The following is an 18,199-nucleotide window of genomic DNA, read 5'->3' as shown; positions in this document are numbered from 1 at the left end:
TTGACAGGAATCCATGGGTCATACAGTATTTGAAGAAACTCCCTTTCCTCCCCAAGCTTTGAACTTCCTTACAGCTTTCTCTGGTGGGTCCCACTCCGTTGCTTCCCTGGCCATCTCCTACTGGACTGCAGGGACAGTGAGCTGCTCATCTGGACTTCTTGCCCTCAGCCTCTGCCCTCTCTGATCTATTCATCTCCCAACAGCTGCCAAAGTGAAGGCCTGGCTGAGCCAAAAGAAACTGTATTCTTGAATTCCTGGGGAGGTCATGTGTGTAAGCTTTGATGTCAGAAGACTAGAGTTTGAATCCAGCAGTGTGCTCCCTTGCTCAGTGACCCTGGGTGGTCATTTAATGTTTCTGGGCGTTGGTTTCTTCTTTTAATAAAACATGGTTAACAATGTCTACTGCACAGGTTTATAGTGAGGAATAACTTCAATGTTAATCACTTGTACAGTGCCTGCCACTTAGCAGGAACTCAGAGAGGATTAGTGCACCTGTCTCTGGCACACGCTAGACATTGATCCAGAAACTTCCTATCTCTTAATTTTTTGTAAATAATGTGTACAGAGCCAGGGCCCACAGCCAATACAGTGAGCCTCTAACATGGTGAGAATCAGCTCTGATGAACAAAACAGGATAACTTGTGTTTGGATTCCTATATGCTCGTATGTGCTGCTAAAGGAATTGAGAACACTCAGTGAGTCCAAACATTTCCCTCACAAATGTGTTCACCAATGTACTTTCCCCAAACCATTTACAACACCCCCCCACCCACCAAGAGATTCCACATCAATTCAGTGAGACTTTGCCACAGGTGAGTGGACTTCTGTAGACATGGGATGGACCTGGCTTCCAGGTGGCTGCCTCCCCTGCCCTAGTCCCCATAAACGGGCTTATGTACAATGGTTTAGTTCTCTCTACTCCCTGGAGCTTTTGAGTTATGGGGTTAGGGGTTCTAGTAACTAAGTAGGTTTAGTTACTAAGTAGAATATTTGTGTATTTATTTTCTTATTACAAAGCATTGCCACCAAGGGCTCTGTAGCCGTCAGTCCTTGCGTGCTGTTTTCTGAGTAGAGAGGCATTCCACCAGATGGATATATGTCTGTCCGTCTGTTGGTCAGTTACACAAACTTGCACCTCACTGTCAGTCCATTCAGCTCTCACACCAGCAGGCCATGGCTATAGAGACTGAAACAGCTGAAGAGTGCACACCTGTGGGAACCTGAAGAAACCTGGGGGAACCTGTGCACAAATGGGTTCCCTTGGTGGGGTCTCCCCTGACTAAATCAAACAGGCTCAGAGGGAAAACAGAAAAGTCACTCCCAGACCTCCAGCCCAGGCCCACATCCTGGCTTGAGACTAATGTTCCAGAATTTCCCCTTTTTGCCTGTTTTCAGTCATACATATTTCTGGTTCCTTCTGTCCCTCTAGGCTCCTGAGGCCGTGCCGGAGTCCTCTTAGGAATTCCAGACACTAGCTCCCAAACCTTGCACCTGCACCCTGCAGCCTCACAGCTGCAGTGGGATTGCTTTCTGAAGGCGCTTTCAAGAGGTTGAAGGTAAATGACTTCAGGCAGATGATTAGCCTAATTAAGCTTAATGCCTCCTGCAATTACCATGCTGGCTTTGAGGAGTGTCCCATTCCTCCCGTTCAGCCGGAGGGCTGAGTAGAAATCCTGATGAGGCAGGACAGGCCTCCCAGCAGGCCCAGCCCTGCCTCTGGTCACATCCCTCTGACGGCCCCTCCCTGTGTCTGGTGGGGGGGGCGGTGCGAGCCAGCTCAGAGCCCTGGGGAGCCTGACCTCCTCAAATGCAGGCTTGGTGGTGACAGCCAGCTTCCTGCCTGCCTCACTTAGAGCCCAAGGAAGGGGGTTCAGAAACAGGGCGTTTCAGCCTTGGGGGCAGGACACAGCTCCCCAGACTTACTTGTTGAAAGGAGAAGGTGCTCCTTTAGCAATGACATGGTCATGGTTCTCTGGAGTGCTGGAAGAGGCCTCACTGTCCCTACAAGGCTCTGTGACCATGATTGGGCACCTTCTGTCACCTCCACTGTGAAGTGGGAGGGGGAAGTGGAGGGGAATGAGGTCTCTAACCTCTACCAGGATCAGGCCTTGTTGGTATTTCCCCTGCCCCCTTCCCAGGCCAGTGACATGAGTACAGGGGAAAGCAGACGGTGTGGAAAATGAGCAAAGAAATAAAACAGCCTTGACTTATTGAGCCCTTGCTGGGTGCTAAGTTCTTTGACATGAATTGTCTCATTTAATCCTCACAGTAACCCTGCGTGGTGGGTTCCATTATTATGCCCTCTGTGCAGATGAGAAAACAGATTTAGCAAGCTTTAAGAAAGCTCATGTCAACCCCAGCCTGTCTGACTCCAGACTCTGTCCTTTCCATCCTTATGGATGAGGCACAGTTAGATAATTAACTGCATGAACAAGTAAATGAAAAACAAAAACCAACAAAAAGCAGTCTGTACTTTACTCAGCCCTGGGCCACCTGGGCCAGGTGCTTGATAGGCATCTCTCTGTCTCCTTAATCCTTACAGACATCCTGTCAGGCAGGTATAAATGCCCCATTTTATTAATGAGAAATTAAGTGCAGATAAATTGAGCCTTTCCTGAGCGAGTAAGTGGAGAACTGACCAGTCCTGGGGCACTGAGGGATGGGGAGGCCAGGGGTCAGAACACCTGTAGCCAATGGCTCCTTGCTCTTTTGATGGGTATTTCTTTGGCAATTTTTGCCTCTGGTTCCCTATGAATAGTCTGTTTCAGTGGGTCCCACCCCAACCTTGTAGTTAACAGTTGAGATAACTAATGTTTGGGAAGAACTTTTTTCCTACAATTTTACAAGAGCAACTCAGAGAGCTAGAGGGACTTTGACTAGAGGGGACTTTGAGGTCTTAAATTCAGCATTGCCTCAATCACAGGAGACCAAACTAGAATATTACAGAGTCATAAAAGGTCAGGTGTCCACAGTCCACAGCAGCAGCCCAGCATGGTGGTCAAGAGCATGGTCTTTGGGGTCAGACAGCCAGGCGTGAGCTCCGGCTCTGCTACTTGCTTGCTCTGTGGTCCCTCAGTTTTCCACCTGTAAGTGGGTAATAGTAACGCTCATCTCATAGGCCTGCTGTGGGGAGTTATGTGCTTATGAAGCACTTAAAACAGTTTCTGGTGCAGAGTAAGTGCTATGTGGGTGTTCATGAAATATAAACATTGAATGTCATTGAAAAATGCTTTTAAGTAATTTTGGGTATAAACTGTGAGCTGCAAAACTATATACATTATGCTTCTAATTTTCTTTATATGTATGCATTTATACAATTTTTAATAATGGCTATCTATGTTATGGAATTTTGGATAATTTTTATTTCTTTATAACATTCTTTATTTTCTACAAGGAGCAAGAATTACCTTATAATTTTAAAAATACAAAACAAAAACTTCTTTTTCATGCCGGCCTCCAACCCCTATTCCTGTTATGAGATTGGTTCTAAATGATGAGTACTGTATTCCTCTGAAAGGCTGGGAGGTCCTGTCTGGAAACATCCAAAGGCTTTGCATCTTCTGAGTGTGAGGATGTGGTCGGCAGGGTTTGTGTCATGCCTATTTGACTGCCTCGTCCACAGTGAGGATGCCTGGGGAGAACCTCTGGGTGTGGACTACCTTTTCCAGGGTCTCATTTCTCCTGGGTTGTCTCCAGCTCCTGCAGAAATGCTGCAGGTATCCATAGAAACAGTGGACACTCTTGATTTAGTTTACCTTAGGTACTCGTTTTTCAGAAATGAGAACATTTAACATCTTCTTCACTACCTCTACCACTGCCTGACTTTCTTGCTGGGAGTTTAGCCATTCTGAAACATGTATCTTTGGAAGTGGTAGTGAACTTGGAGATTGTCCTAAGTTTAGTACCATTGTAAAGTCTCTGACTGGGTGAAATATTTCTGCACTGTCTTGGATCCCGGGAAAATGTTTATTTATCACAGTACCAGACATGAGCAGAGAAATATCTGTGGTGTCATAGAAATTACAAGTTTTTGGGGAGATGGACTTCTGGCTTGGAAAGGTATTGTCAAAGAGAAGCTTGCTGGTTGAAGCCAGCCTTTTACATGTTACCTATTATTTTCCAATTTAATATTCAGCTCAAGAAATGCATATTTGAATACCACAAATGGGCTAGATTCTTTCCTAAGCAATGCCACTACAGAGGACTAGGAGAACTATTTCAGCCCTAGGGGAAAGAAAAATAATCTGGCCTTTCAGCAAAGGTGAACTGGCTAAAAAATCCTGAGACTGGATTTGCATTGACATGAAACTAAATCAGGCCTGGGCCTGCTGCTGGACAGAGACCCAGTTATTTGGACTGGCTCCTGCTCTTTCAGGCTTACCTTTTTCTTCCACATAAAATGTCTGCATTGTCAGGGAGGTGGTCTGGGTTGTAAGGCTATCTTGACAAGATAGGGGAATATGTTAACTTGGGTCAAACTTGAAGTTAATTTGAGACCCCAGAAATGATAATAGTTGAAAAATCTGACTTTTTCAACATTTTATTTTAAATATTTGAGAAGCATTGATCTGCTGATAAATTATATCACATTTTTAATCCTCTAAGTGGACAAATAACTCCACTATCCATCTGCAGAACACCACCAGGTCACAAGGTCACTGTGCCGTATCTATGGCAGCCTCTTTTCATCCTTGCTGCAGCCCTGTAAGCCAGCAGCATTGTTGGGTCTGTTTCACAGGTGAGAAACCAAGACTGGAGAAGGTAAGTGGCTTGGCTACAGGTCCCTGTCTAATGAGTGGCAGACCCTGAACTAGCCCCCAGCTCTTTTGTCTCTGAAATACCCAGGATTCATTGTCATCTCTGGCACTGTGCTTTCTTCCAGGGCTAGTGAAACTTGCCAGCAAGAGAGATCCTTGGAAAAATAGCATCACTACTTGAGGTGTCTTTGTATCTGTGGTCTCTGAACAAATCTCCCCAACCATAAATAAGAGGTTTTCCAGGCCCAGTGAAGCTGCTTTGAACATGTATTTGATTTGCTTTTATAGTTAAGAGGAACGATAAAATGTCTAAAATTACCACCATGGCAATGAATTAGAATTCCTTGCTGGCAAAACCTGTAATTCTCTTCTGTTCCCTGCGTTCTCCCCTTCTTTACCATGTGTCCTGCTTTGACTGCTCCTGGACTCATCTGACCCTCAAGAACTCTTACCCAGGGGACTTGGCCTAGGCCCCAGGACTTCTTAGTGTCCACTGAGTTAACACATTTCCTCTTCCTTCTCATGCCCCATGGCTGCCCTTCCAAAGGCGCGGCCTCTGAGAAGCACAGGTTTCTGAATTCACCGTATTTACTGGTTTGGGTTAGAAGCTTCTCCAGCCCGTTTCCTTCCCATATGTTCTTTCACTGCTGCCCTTGAATTATCAATAGCGAAAATTGCGGACATCAAAGGTTGAATTTAATGATGACCTACTTATCAAGTTCCAAATAGATCTGTAAATACAGCTGATCTCCAATCAAAGGAGACCAACTCATTTCCATGCGTACATGCATGTGCCCATGCATACATCTATCCATGTGTGCACGCATTCATCCTTCATCTACCTACTCATGGAATTTCAGCACCTGCTTGTGTCAGATGCTGTGTTAAGAGGTGAGGTATAACAGTGAGGAAGACAGTCCTGATTCTTACCTCTAGGAGGAGAGATCCTCCCAAACTTCACTCTAGAATGAGATGTGCTTCAATCAGAAAAGTGTAGGGTGCATGTTCTGTTGGTGATTGCCTTTACAAGAAGAGCATGCACATATCTCTGAGTGTATATGTTTTCCTGCTTCTATATGAAATAAGTTAAGCCCGCTAGAAATTATATTAGGGAAAAAGAGAGAAATTTCTTTAGCTCAGGATTTCTTAGCAAATAGTGATTTGTTAGTTCCTAGTGGAAGTTCATCTTGGTGAATTCAACAGGGGCCCATTTTTTACTTTGGTAGGTATGTAAATCAGCACTCACCAACAGTTGAAGTAGGAGGTAGAATTGGCTTATTTATGGGGCTGAAGTCAGGAGATTTCAGTTGTAGTTCCACTTCTGCCACTAACTTCTGTGGGATCTGAGGCAAGTCTCCTTACATTATTCTGCCTCTGTGTCTTCATTCTTAACGTGGAGACTATACTTGTTTTCATAGTTCTTAAGAATATTATACAGATGTGAACATGTGTGTGAATTTTTAAATAAATGCAAAGCAGCGGAAGAAATGTACTTGAGTGAGTCTTTTGACAAATGGTCCAAGCTCAGAGATGTGTTCACAGCTGTTAGGACCAGCACACTTGTTGCCTTAGTTAGAGTGACATACACCTGGTTTGCCCAGACAATCCTGATTCATGCCCAAACTCCTGGCAAAAGTATTAAGACTGATCCCTTTTATGCTCAAGACTGTCTTGATTTGGAGGAGAAATCATATGGTTTTCTTCCTATAGAGAACATGAGCTAAGCAGAACACTAACCTCTGTCTCAGTGGCACGAGTTCTGCCATGTTTTAGGTTCATCAAATGATGGTGGTCAGAACGGGACCAGCAACAGCCTGAGATCAGTGCTTGAGTATGTGTAGCTCAAGTTAGAAGTGAGCAGCTACTGTCCTTTTCTCTCCATAAGGGATGACTCTGCAGTTAACCTAGAGTGTCTCCAGATGAGCCAGCCAATGAGGTGGTCCCAGAAAACTGGGTCCCTTGGAGGAAGGGCAGATTTCTATGTGGGGCTGCACCTGTCTTCTCCCGCTTCCAGCCATGGCTCTGCAGTTACAGTGCACATGCTGGAGCATGCAGGTCAGTCGTGCCTGGAGGTGCAGTAACTCGATGAGATTGCTGCACCATGGCCAACATGATGAGTGATGGAAGTGGGTAGGCTGAGCAGGAAATGGAGGGTGCCTTCTTCTGTCCCCACCCTCCCTCTTCTCCCAAGGCTGGCCAAGCTAGAGTGAGAGGAAATTAGTGAATTGTCCCTGGTGCCTGAGGCCCCTGACATCTGTCAAAATGTGAGAGGGATAGTGTGTGTCCTTTGCTGGACTTGCTGCTTCTTGGGGTGACCTGGGACATAACTTTAGATCTTAGTTGGAGGAAAGAGCATGAGGGTGTCTTGGCCCTTTATCTATGGATATCTGCCATGTTGGGCTCCTATTTGAAAACAACAGCTGACACTTTGGATGCTGAGCTTCAATTGTCACGACTTGGTATTTCCTGGAGGTGGGAGGGGCATGGGTTTTGGAGTCCCAGTGTCTGAGTTATAAGTTTGACTCACCCCTGACCCACTCTGTGGCTTTGGGCTAGTTGTGCTTCTTCCCCAAACTTGTTTTTCCATCTGTAAATTGGGATTAATTTTTACCCCAGTGATGTCATATCACCTCATCTATCCCTCACTCAGGAGGTTAAGGAGCTGTGCGAAGTCACAAGGTTACTTTATTTACTCGCTGAGTGTACACTGAGCACCTGTCATGTGGCAGCATGTGGAGGGTGCCAGGAATACAAGTGTCTGAGACAATCACAGCCTTGGCCCTCATGGAGCTGCTGTTTCATGAGAAGAGATTAATGGTGAACCACTAAATAAACTGGCAAATAAAATAGTTAGATCCCACTTTAAATAGTATGAAGAAAACATACAGGTTCTGAGATACATACAGGTGCCTGAGTGAGGGAAGGGGGTAGTGTTCAGACAAGGTGATTGGAGAAGCCTCATCTACGAGGGTGACCTTTATATGGAGACCTGAACATAACCAGACAGCTGTGCAGAGTTGCAGAACCATGATCCAGACAGAAGGATGCAGAATGAGTTCCATTGACATCTCTGGCAGGTGGTTTACAAATCTTCCTTACAAGGATCATGGGAAGTAACCTGAGAGCACTGGGTTACAGATTAACCCATGTCTAAGATAGGTAAGTGGAAAAAGCAAAGTGCAGAACAAGCTGCATAACTTACTATCATCTATATAAAAAGAGTATGTGTATACGTTCATATATGCTTGTATATTTGCAGATATCTCTAGAAGGATATACCAGAAATTGGTGGTTATAGGTAAGAAGGGAGTCTTGGGGCCTATGTTAAAAAAAAAAAAAAGACTCACTGTTAGTTGCGTATGTATTTTTACTGTTTGATTTTTTTAAACCATGTGCGTATACTACTTTAGAATAAGCTCACTTTTATAAAAATATGTATACTTATTTAAAGTAAATGTTTGTAGGCCATTTGGTAGCAAAAGAAAGACAGGTTTATGGGAGTGTGGGTGTGTGTGGAATTTTCCAGGTGCCAGGAAAACAAGCCAGATCTGGAACTGAACAGTGCCTGGGGCCAGCTTCAGCATGGAGAGCCCAGGAAAGGGGGGCACGATGACCCCAGGCATCCATCCACACATGCACAGACATATTTCCGTGGCCTTTCTTCTCACTACACATGACAGGGGTGCCAATTTCCCCTCTCTTGTACTTCTGCCTAAACTCAGTAAATGTGTTTATTTGGACTTGAAAAATCACAGCCCTAACCCTCACACATGTGCTGACTTTTAATATAATTACTTATGTGCACATTTGATTTTTTTGCAGGATTAACCCCTAGGGCTCCGACCACAGAGCCTCATGCCACATGTAGTATCAGTACTTTAATATGTGGAACATATATCACAAATATTTACTTGCCCTGAGAGGTTATTTATTTTTCCCTTTCCATGTCCTTTCCAGGGTAGTTAAGACATCAACACCAATAATTTCATCAGATATTAGGATGAAAACTTCTATTAAGTTTATAGAAAGCCAATTGAATTATAGTGGAATGAGGTGTTGAGGTTAATTTAATCTTCTATTTTACTGTCTGGTTTACTCCCTTTCTGTTGTTGAACTTCTGAAAGCATGATTATGTTTACTTTCCTGCCTAATGCTTCAGTACTTGGAATCCTCTCCTCTCCAGAACAGAGCTGACAACCACTGAACAAAAGAAAAAGTTTAGTGAACAGGTAAAATCACCCAAGGTTTACCATATAATAAGACTTTAATCTTACTCATATAGAAATTGCTTTCTCAGAGCTTATTCTCACTTTATACATAACTTTAATGAGTAGAATGTTCTAATTTATATGAATGTTTAATTTATACAAAAATTTAGAAGGTAGAGGAATAAGCAGATACTTTGACATTAGCAAGACATGACAGCCTAGTAGCATAGAAAAGACATATAAGCGCAGAAACTCAATTTCAAAAAACATAGTGTTGGGGGATGGATTAATAAAGGTGGGAGTGTTCCATGTGTCTGGAAACATTACAGTAAAAGTTGTACAATCAATGATTCTGAATCTTCAATGTAAATTATGTTCTAAATCTGTTTAAAGAAGACAGAAGCCAAGCAACAAATTTTAGAAAGATGTTTTAAAATCAGAAATGGCTAAAAATTGTAAATGCTCAAGTGATCTCATTGTTCAATTCCCACCTATGAGTGAGAACATGCGGTGTTTGGTTTTCTGTCCTTGAGATAGTTTGCTGAGAATGATGGTTTCCAGCTGCATCCATGTCCCTACAAAGGACACGAACCCATCCTTTTTTATGGCTGCATAGTATTCCATGGTGTATATGTGCCACATTTTCTTAATCCAGTCTGTCACTGATGGACATTTGGGTTGATTCCAAGTCTTTGCTATTGTGAATAGTGCCGCGATAAACATACATGTGCGTGTGTCTTTATAGCAGCATGACTTTTAATCCTTTGGGTATATACCCAGTAATGGGATGGTTGGGTCAAATGGTATTTCTAGTTCTAGATCCTTGAGGAATCGCCACACTGTTTTCCACAATGGTTGAACTAGTTTACAGTCCCACCAACAATGTAAAAGTGTTCCTATTTCTCCACATCCTCTCCAGCACCTGTTGTTTCCTGAGTTTTTAATGACTGCCATTCTAACTGGTGTGAGATGATATCTCATTGTGGTTTTGATTTGCATTTCTCTGATGGTGAGTGATGATGAGCATTTTTTCATGTGTCTGTTGGCTGTATGAATGTCTTCTTTTGAGAAGTGTCTGTTCATATCCTTTACCCACTTTTTGATGGGGTTTGTTTTTTCTCGTAAATTTGTTTGAGTTCTTTGTAGGTTCTGGATATTAGCCCTTTGTCAGATGAGTAGATTGCAAAAATTTTCTCCCATTCTGTAGGTTGCCTGTTCACTCTGATGGTAGTTTCTTTTGCTGTGCAGAAGCTCTTTAGTTTAATTAGATCCCATTTGTCAATTTTGGCTTTTGTTGCCGTTGCTTTTGGTGTTTTAGACATGAAGTCCTTGCCCATGCCTATGTCCTGAATGGTATTACCTAGGTTTTCTTCTAGGATTTTTATGGTTTTAGGTCTAACATTTAAGTCTCTAATCCATCATGAATTAATTTTCATATAAGGAGTAAGGAAAGGATCCAGTTTCAGCTTTCTACTTATGGCTAGCCAATTTTCCCAGCACCATTTATTAAATAGGGAATCCTTTCCCCATTTCTTGTTTTTGTCAGGTTTGTCAAAGATCATATGGCTGTATATGTGTGGTATTATTTCTGAGGGCTCTCTTCTGTTCCATTGGTCTAGATCTCCGTTTTGGTACCAGTACCATGCTGTTTTGGTTACTGTAGCCTTGTAGTATAGTTTGAAGTCAGGTAGCGTGATGCCTCCAGCTTTGTTCTTTTGGTTTAGGATTGTCTTGGCAATGCGGAGTCTTTTTTGGTTCCATATGAACTTTAAAGCACAGGAAGGGGAACATCACACACCTGGGCCTATTGTGGGGAGGGGGGAAGTGGGAAGGATAGCATTAGGAGATATACCTAATGTAAATGACGAGTTAATGGGTGCAGCACACCAACATGGCACATGTATACATATGTAACAAACCTGCACATTGTGCACATGTACCCTAGAGCTTAAAGTATAATAATAATAAAAAAAATTGTAAGTGCTATAGTGCAAAGAATATTTTCTTAATATGAAAAAGAACACTTGTCAGACCAGGGTGTGGTGACTTGTGCCTGTAATCCCAGCACTTTGGGAGACTGAGGTGGGCAGATCGCTTGAGGCCAGGAGTTCAAGACCAGCCTGACCAACATGGTGAAAACTTGTTTCTACTAAAAATACAATAACAAAATTAGCCAGGCGTGGTGGTGGGCACCTGTCCCAGCTACTCGGGAGGCTGAGGCAGGAGAATGGTGTGAACCTGGGAGGCAGAGCTTGCAGCGAGCCGAGATCGCACCACTACACTCCAGCCTGGGCGACAGAGCGAGACTCCGTCTAAAAAAAAAAAAAAAAAAAGAAAAGAAAACAAAACAAAACAAAAAAGAAAAAAAAATTAACTGGATGTGGTGGCATGCACCCGTAATCCCAGCTACTAGGGAGACTGAGGCACAAGAATCGTTTGCACCTGGGATGTGGAGGTTGCAGTGAGCCGAGATTGCACCTCTGCACTCCAACCTGGGTAACAGAGTGAGACTCTGTCTCAAAAAAACCACGAACAAACAAACAACCCCACTTGTCTATACTAACAAGCAACGTTGTAGAAAATAGGGAAAGAATAGAGATATTCCTATTAAAAGCAACAATATGATAAGAATGTTGACCCTTATTCCAACCTCTACCACTTAATATGATTTCATGCAATAAGGCGTGGAACCCAACAAAAGACACAGCTGTTGAAAAGAAACAAAATTATAATTATTTAAAAATTATGTAGTTACCTTCCAAGAAAACTTAAGAACATTGATAGAAATATTATTAGCATTAATAAGAGAGTTCATTAAGGTGCCCTGGCAACATGAATGCTTTATATGCTGTGGCTTTCCTATGTATCAGTATTAGCCACTTGGAAAATGCTGTAATACAAAATATTTCATTTTAATTGTCTAACATAGAAAATACCTAAAATAAGCAGAATAAAAAATAAGTTGGACAAATTTTAAAAATTACAAAACATTGCTGAAAGTCATTAAAGATTATTTGAATTGGTGAAAAAGAATACCATGTTTATGAATTGGAAGACTGCATATTTTCTAATTGATACCTACTATTTTACATATTTATGGGGTACTTGTCATACTTTGTTGAATGCATAGAATGTCTAATGATCAAATCAGTTGTTGGGGTATCTATCACCTTGAGGATTTTTCATTTCTGTATGTTGAGAACATTTCAAGTTCTCTCTTCCAGTTACTTTGAACCATACAATTTATTGTTCTTAACTTTGCTACTGAATATTAGAACTTAAAACTTCTATCTATCTGTATCGTCTGTCCCCATTGACCCACCTCTTTTCATCTCTCCACCCCTGCCCTGCCACGTACACACCCTTCCCAGTCTCTGGTATCTATCATTCTACTCTCTATTTCCAGGAGATCAACGTATTTAGCTCCCACATATGAGTAAAACAATGTGAAATTTGTCTTTCTGTGTCTGCCTTATTTCACTTAACATGATGACCCCCAGTTCCACCCATGTTGCTGCAACTTACAGGATTTCATTCTTTTGTATAGCTGAATAGTATTCCATCTTCTTCATGCATTTGTGGTTTATGCATATGTGGTCTAGTATACCACAATTTATTTATGCATTTGTCCATTGATGGACCTTAGATTGATTCCATATCTTGGTGGTTATGAATAGTGCTGCAATAAACACGTGAGTATGTATATCCCTTTGATATACTGATTTCTTTTCCTTTGGATGAATATCCAGTAGTTGGATTCCTGAATTATATGGAAGTTTTATTTTCGGTTTTTTGAGAAATCTTCATACTGCTTTCTATAGTGCCTGTACTAACTAATTTATGTTCCTACCAACAGTGTATGAGTACCCTTTTCTCCATATCCTCACCAGCATCTGTTATTTTTTGTCTTCTTAATGATAGCCATTCTAACTGGTCTAAGATCGTATCTCATTGTGGTTTTGACTTGAGTTTCCCTGGTGATTAGTGATGCTGATCATTTTTTCATATACCTGTTGTCTATTTGTATTTTTTTTGAGAGATGTCTATTTAAGTCCTTTGCCCACTTTTTAAAGAAAATATTTTTTCATTTGCTTGTTTTTTAATGCTGAGTTGTTTGAGTTTCTTATATATTCTAGACATTAGTCCTTTATTGGATGAATACTTTGCAAATATTTTTTCCCATTTTAGCAGATTGCCTGTTCACTCTGTTGGTTGTTTCCTGTGCAGAAGCTTTTAAGCTTATTATAATTCCATTTGTCTATTTCTGTTTTTGTTGCCTGTGCTTTTGAGGTGTTAGCTATAGAATCTTTGCCTAGGACCAAGGTCCTGAAATATTTTCCCTATGTTTTCTTCTAGCAGTTTTATAGTTTTGGGTCTATGTTTAAGTCTTTACTTAATCTTGAGTTGATTTTTGTACATTGTGAGAGAGGGGTCCACTTTCAGTCTTCTGGATATTCAGTCTATGGATCTATGGATATCCACTCTTCCCAGCACCATTTATTGAGGAGGGTATCCTTTCCCCAGTTGTATGCCCTTGGCACCTTTGTTGAAAGTCAGTTGACTGTGAATACATGGGTTTATTTTTGGAGTCTCAGTTCTGTTCTATTGGTCTATGTGTCTGTTTTTATACCAATACCATGCTATTTTGGTTACTATAGCCTTGTAATATATTTTGAAGTTAGGTGATGTGATGCCTCCAGCTTTGTTTCTTTTGTTCCAGAATTCTTTGGCTATTCAGGCTCTTTTATGATTCCATACGAATTTTAGGATTTTTTTTCTATTTATGTGAAAAATGGCATTGTTATTTTGATGGTGATTGCATTGAATCTGTAGATTGCTTTTGGCAGAATGGTCATAATAATATTAATTCTTCTAATTCATGAGCTTGGGATGTCTTTCCATTTGTTGTGTCCTCTTCAATTTCTTTCACCAGTGTTTTGTAGTTTTCCTTGTGGAGATCTTTTACCTCTTTGGTTAATTTTATTTGTAGGTATTTTATTTTTTGTAGCTATTGAAAATAGGATTGTCTTCTTGATTTCTTTCTTAGCTAGTTCCTTGAAACACTACTGATTTTTGTATATTGATTTGTTACTCTACAACATTACTGAATTTATCAGACTTAAGAGTTTTTGGTGAGTCTTTTCTAGACATAATATCATATTATATGCAAACAAAGACAATTTGAGTTTCTCCTTTCCAGTTTGGATGTCTTTTATTTCTTTCTCTTGCCTGGTTGCTCTAGCTAGGACTACCAGGACTGTGTTGAATAGGAGTGGCAAAAATAGGCATCCTTGTCCTTCCCCCAATTCAGTATACTATTAGCTGTGGGTTTGTCATATATGACCTTTATTATGTTGAGTTATGTTCCTTCAAATGCTTAATTTGTTGAGAGTTTTATCCATGAAGGGATGATGAATTTTATTAGATTCTTTTCCTTCACCTATTGAAAATGATCATATGTTTTTTCCCCTTTTATTCTGTTGATGTGATTTATCACATGTTTGATTTTATATATTGAATTATCCTTAAATCCCTGGGATAAATCCCACTTGATCACGGTTGATATGGTTTGGATTCGTGCCCCTTCCCAAATCTCATGTCAAATTGCAATCCTCAGTGTTGGAGGAGGGCCTGGTGTGAGGTGATTGGAACACGGGAGCGGATTTCACCCTTTCTGTTCTCGTGATAGTGAGTTCTCATGAGATCTGGTTGCTTAAAAGTGTGTAGCACCTCCCCCTTCTGTCTTTTCCTCCTGCTCCAGCCATGTAAGACGTGCCTGCTTTCTCTTTACCCTTTGCCACAATTGTAAGTTTCCTGAGACCTCCCAAGCCATGCTTCCTGTGCAGTCTGAAGAACTGTGAGCCAATTATACCTCTTTTCTTTATAAATTACCCAGTCTCAGGTATTTCTTTATAGCAGTATTAGAACGAACTAATATAGAAAATTGGTACTGAGAAGTAGGGCATTGCTATAAAGATACCTGAAAATGTGGAAGCAACTTTGGAACTGAGTAATGGGCAGAGTTTGGAACACTCTGGAGGGCTCAGAAGAAAATAGGAAGATGAGGGAAAGTTTGGAACCTCCCAGAGACTTGTTAAATGGTTGTGAACAAAATGCTGATAGTGATATGGACCGTGAACACCAGGCTGATTAGGTCTCAGGTGGAGGTGAGGAATTTAATGGGAACTGCAGCAAAGGTCACTTTTCTTATGTGTCAACAAAGAGGTTGGTGGCATTGTGCTCCTGCTCTAGGAATCTGTGTAACTTTGAACTTGAGAATGATGATTTAGGGTATCTAGTAGAAGAAATTTCTAAGCAGCAAGGCATTCAAGATATGGCCTGGCTACTTCTAATACCATATGCTCACATACATGAGCAAAGAAATGACCTGAAACTAGAACTTATATATATATTTATTTATTTATTTTATTTTTTTACTGAAAAATACATTTTTTTATTTGTAAAATAAAAGAATAAAACCAATCTGATTGTGTTATTAAGAAATTTGTTCTGGAAACTCATTCATAAATTATTGATGGAAATTCTTCACATCCATTATGCTGTCACCTAAAACAGATTTACTCATTTTCTTGTAAAGAAATGACTGAGTAAATGAGTAAAAGAATAATAAGTAAATTTATAAGCTACAGGTTAACCATCACATATAACAACCAAGTATGACTATGTGATAATAACAGGAGTGGTCACACAGTACTTAAGATTTGGCTGTGTCCTTAAGGTCTTACTCGGAAACTATCATGCCAACGTACTTTTGGGATAATCTTATCAGTAGACACAGTCAATGGGTATCTTTTTATCCTGTTTTCTTAAAGTCTGTATGACTAGTCTATAACAGATAGCAATGAGATAGTTCTAGCAATAGATGAAACGAGGGTAACTGTGTTCTAGAAGAAACATTTATCTGTCTTTTGATCCAAATGTCTCTATTAATTCTTGAAGAGGTGCCAGCTCACACCTATCAATTAGATTAAATTCCTGATCAAAGAAAATAAAGTGCTTAAAGGAGGTGTTGAGGTGGGCCTCCTCTTGCAGCTGCATCACAGAATCAAAGTGCTGGTGATAAATATGGCCATAAACCCTGAACAGACGCTTTAGAATAGTCTTTGCCACAGACATAAAGTTCTTGGGAAATGGGACACCAATCTTAGAAGGAAAAAGAGTTTCATCATCAAGCTGATCCTGAACCCAAGTCATCAAATAGTCAATGTATTTTGGTGCAGAACATTTGATTGGCTTTTTAATATTAGTACCATCTGCCCAGTGATATTCATATCTTGGACCTGCAGACATGACTGGACAGCTTGCTTCAGTGCAGAATTCTGTAATAGTTCCATATAACATGTTGATCTGGTTAAAGAAATCCACAGTATTTACAGCAATCCATTCATTGAGATCCTCTCCCTCAGGCAACATAACAGCTTGTCTCAGATTCTCACTTCCTAGAGTTGCTTCTGCATGTTTTAAGAGTTCATACTGATGAGATCCTTCAGGGATATTCTTCTTCAGTTTGAATGTTTTAGAAGAGCAGCTGCTGAAGAGGAAGCTCATCTTCGGTCCTCAGAGGGGAGGCAAGGGGCCTCTGGCCCCCGCCTGGATCAGGATTTGGAGCCGGCGAGAGGGAGTGGACTGTCCTTAGCTCACGGGCAGTGGAAGCTGGGCTGCCACTGCTCTGAGCCAGGTTTCTGGCCACTGTGAGCCCTTGCAAACCTCGGCGCCTGCCTTGCCCCCTGAACTTATATATTTAAAAGGGAAGCAGAGGGTAAAAGTTTTGGAAAATTTGCAGCCAGCCCATGTGGTAGAGAAGAAAAACCCATTTTCCGGGGAGGAATTCAAGCCAGCTGCATAGTTTGCATAACTGAAGTTTGCATAACTGAAAGGAAAGCAAGTATTAACAGCCAAAACAATGGGAAAAAGTCCCTGAAGGCATTTCAGAGACCTTTGAGGCAGCCCCTCTCATCACAGGCCAAAAGGCTTTGGAGGGAAGAATGGTTTTATGGGTCAGTCACAGGGCCCTGCTGCCATATGCAGCCTTGGGGCACTGCTCCCTGTATCCCAGCTGCTCTAGCTTCAGCCATGGCTCAAAGGGTCCCAGGTACATGGGCTGCTGCTTCAGAAGATGCAAACCATAAGCCTTGGAGGCTTCTACTTGGTGTTAAGCCTGTGGGTGCACAGAGTGCAAGAGTTGAGGCTTGGGAGCCTCTGCCTAGATTTCTGAAGATGTATGGAAAAGCCTAGATGTCCAGGCAGAAGTCTGTTGCAGGGGCAGAGCCCTCATGGAGTACCTCTACTAAGGCAATGCAGAGGGGAAATGTGGGGTTGGAGCTCCCACACAGAATCTCCACTGGGGGACTACCTAGTGGGGCTGTGAAAGGAGTTTCACCACCCTCCAGACCCCAGAATGGTAGCCACACTGACAGCTTGTACTGTGCACCTGGAAAAGTTGCAGACAGTCAATGCCAGCTCTTGAGAGCAGCCATGGGCACTGAGCCCTGCAGAGCCGCAGGAACAGAGCTGCCCAAGGCCTTGGGAACATACCCCTTGCATCAGTGTAGCTTGGATGTGAGACATGGAGTCAAAGGAGATTATTTTGGAGCTTTAAGATTTAATGACTGCCCTGGTGTGTTTCAAACTTGCATGGGGCCTGTAGTCCCTTTCTTTTAGCTCATTTCTCCCTTTTGGAATGGGAGTACTTACCCAATGCTTGTACCCCCATTGTATCTTAGAAGCAAATAACTTATTTTTGATTTTACAGGCTCATAGGCAGAAGGGACTTGCCTTGTCTCAGATGAGACTTTGGGCTGTGGAGTTTTGAGTTAATGCTGAAATGAGTCAAGACTTGGAGAACTGTTGAAAAGGGATTATTGTATTTCGCAGTGTGATGAGAACATGAGATTTGGGAGGGGTCAGGGTGGAATGATACAGTTTGGATTTGTGGGAGAATGAACTAATACAATGGTATATTACTTTTTTGATGTGCTGTTGGATTTGGTTTGCTAGTATTTTGTTAAGAAATTTTATTTCTGTGTTCTTCAGGGATATGACCTGTAGTTTACTTTTTTTGTTGTGTCTTATCTGGTTTTGGTATCAAGGTATGTTGGCCTCATAGAATGAGTTAGGAAGAATTTCCTCTTTTTTAATTTTTTGGAATAGTTAGAGGATAATTGGTGTTATTTCTTCTTTGAAAATTTGGTAGAATTAATCAGTGAAGCCATC

At 41.5% G+C, this 18,199-nt stretch overlaps 2 protein-coding genes across 3 annotated transcripts in view; both read right to left on the bottom strand.

Moving 5' to 3' along the window:
• Window positions 1-18,199, bottom strand: part of CXCL14 (C-X-C motif chemokine ligand 14) — a 728,461-nt gene that overhangs the window by 30,815 nt on the left and 679,447 nt on the right. The gene's annotated exons all lie outside the window — the stretch shown is intronic.
• Window positions 15,673-16,697, bottom strand: LOC126956010 (MOB kinase activator 1A-like). Its single transcript, XM_050792869.1, has one exon. It carries the CDS (start codon window positions 16,532-16,534, stop codon window positions 15,884-15,886), a length of 651 nt encoding a protein of 216 aa, XP_050648826.1. The 5' UTR covers window positions 16,535-16,697; the 3' UTR covers window positions 15,673-15,883.

This window comes from Macaca thibetana, chromosome 6, assembly GCF_024542745.1.
Source record: "Macaca thibetana thibetana isolate TM-01 chromosome 6, ASM2454274v1, whole genome shotgun sequence".
NCBI classification, from domain to species: domain Eukaryota; kingdom Metazoa; phylum Chordata; class Mammalia; order Primates; family Cercopithecidae; genus Macaca; species Macaca thibetana.
Note: the sequence above shows the minus strand (reverse complement) of the source record. Positions and strands in the feature narration are given on the sequence as shown.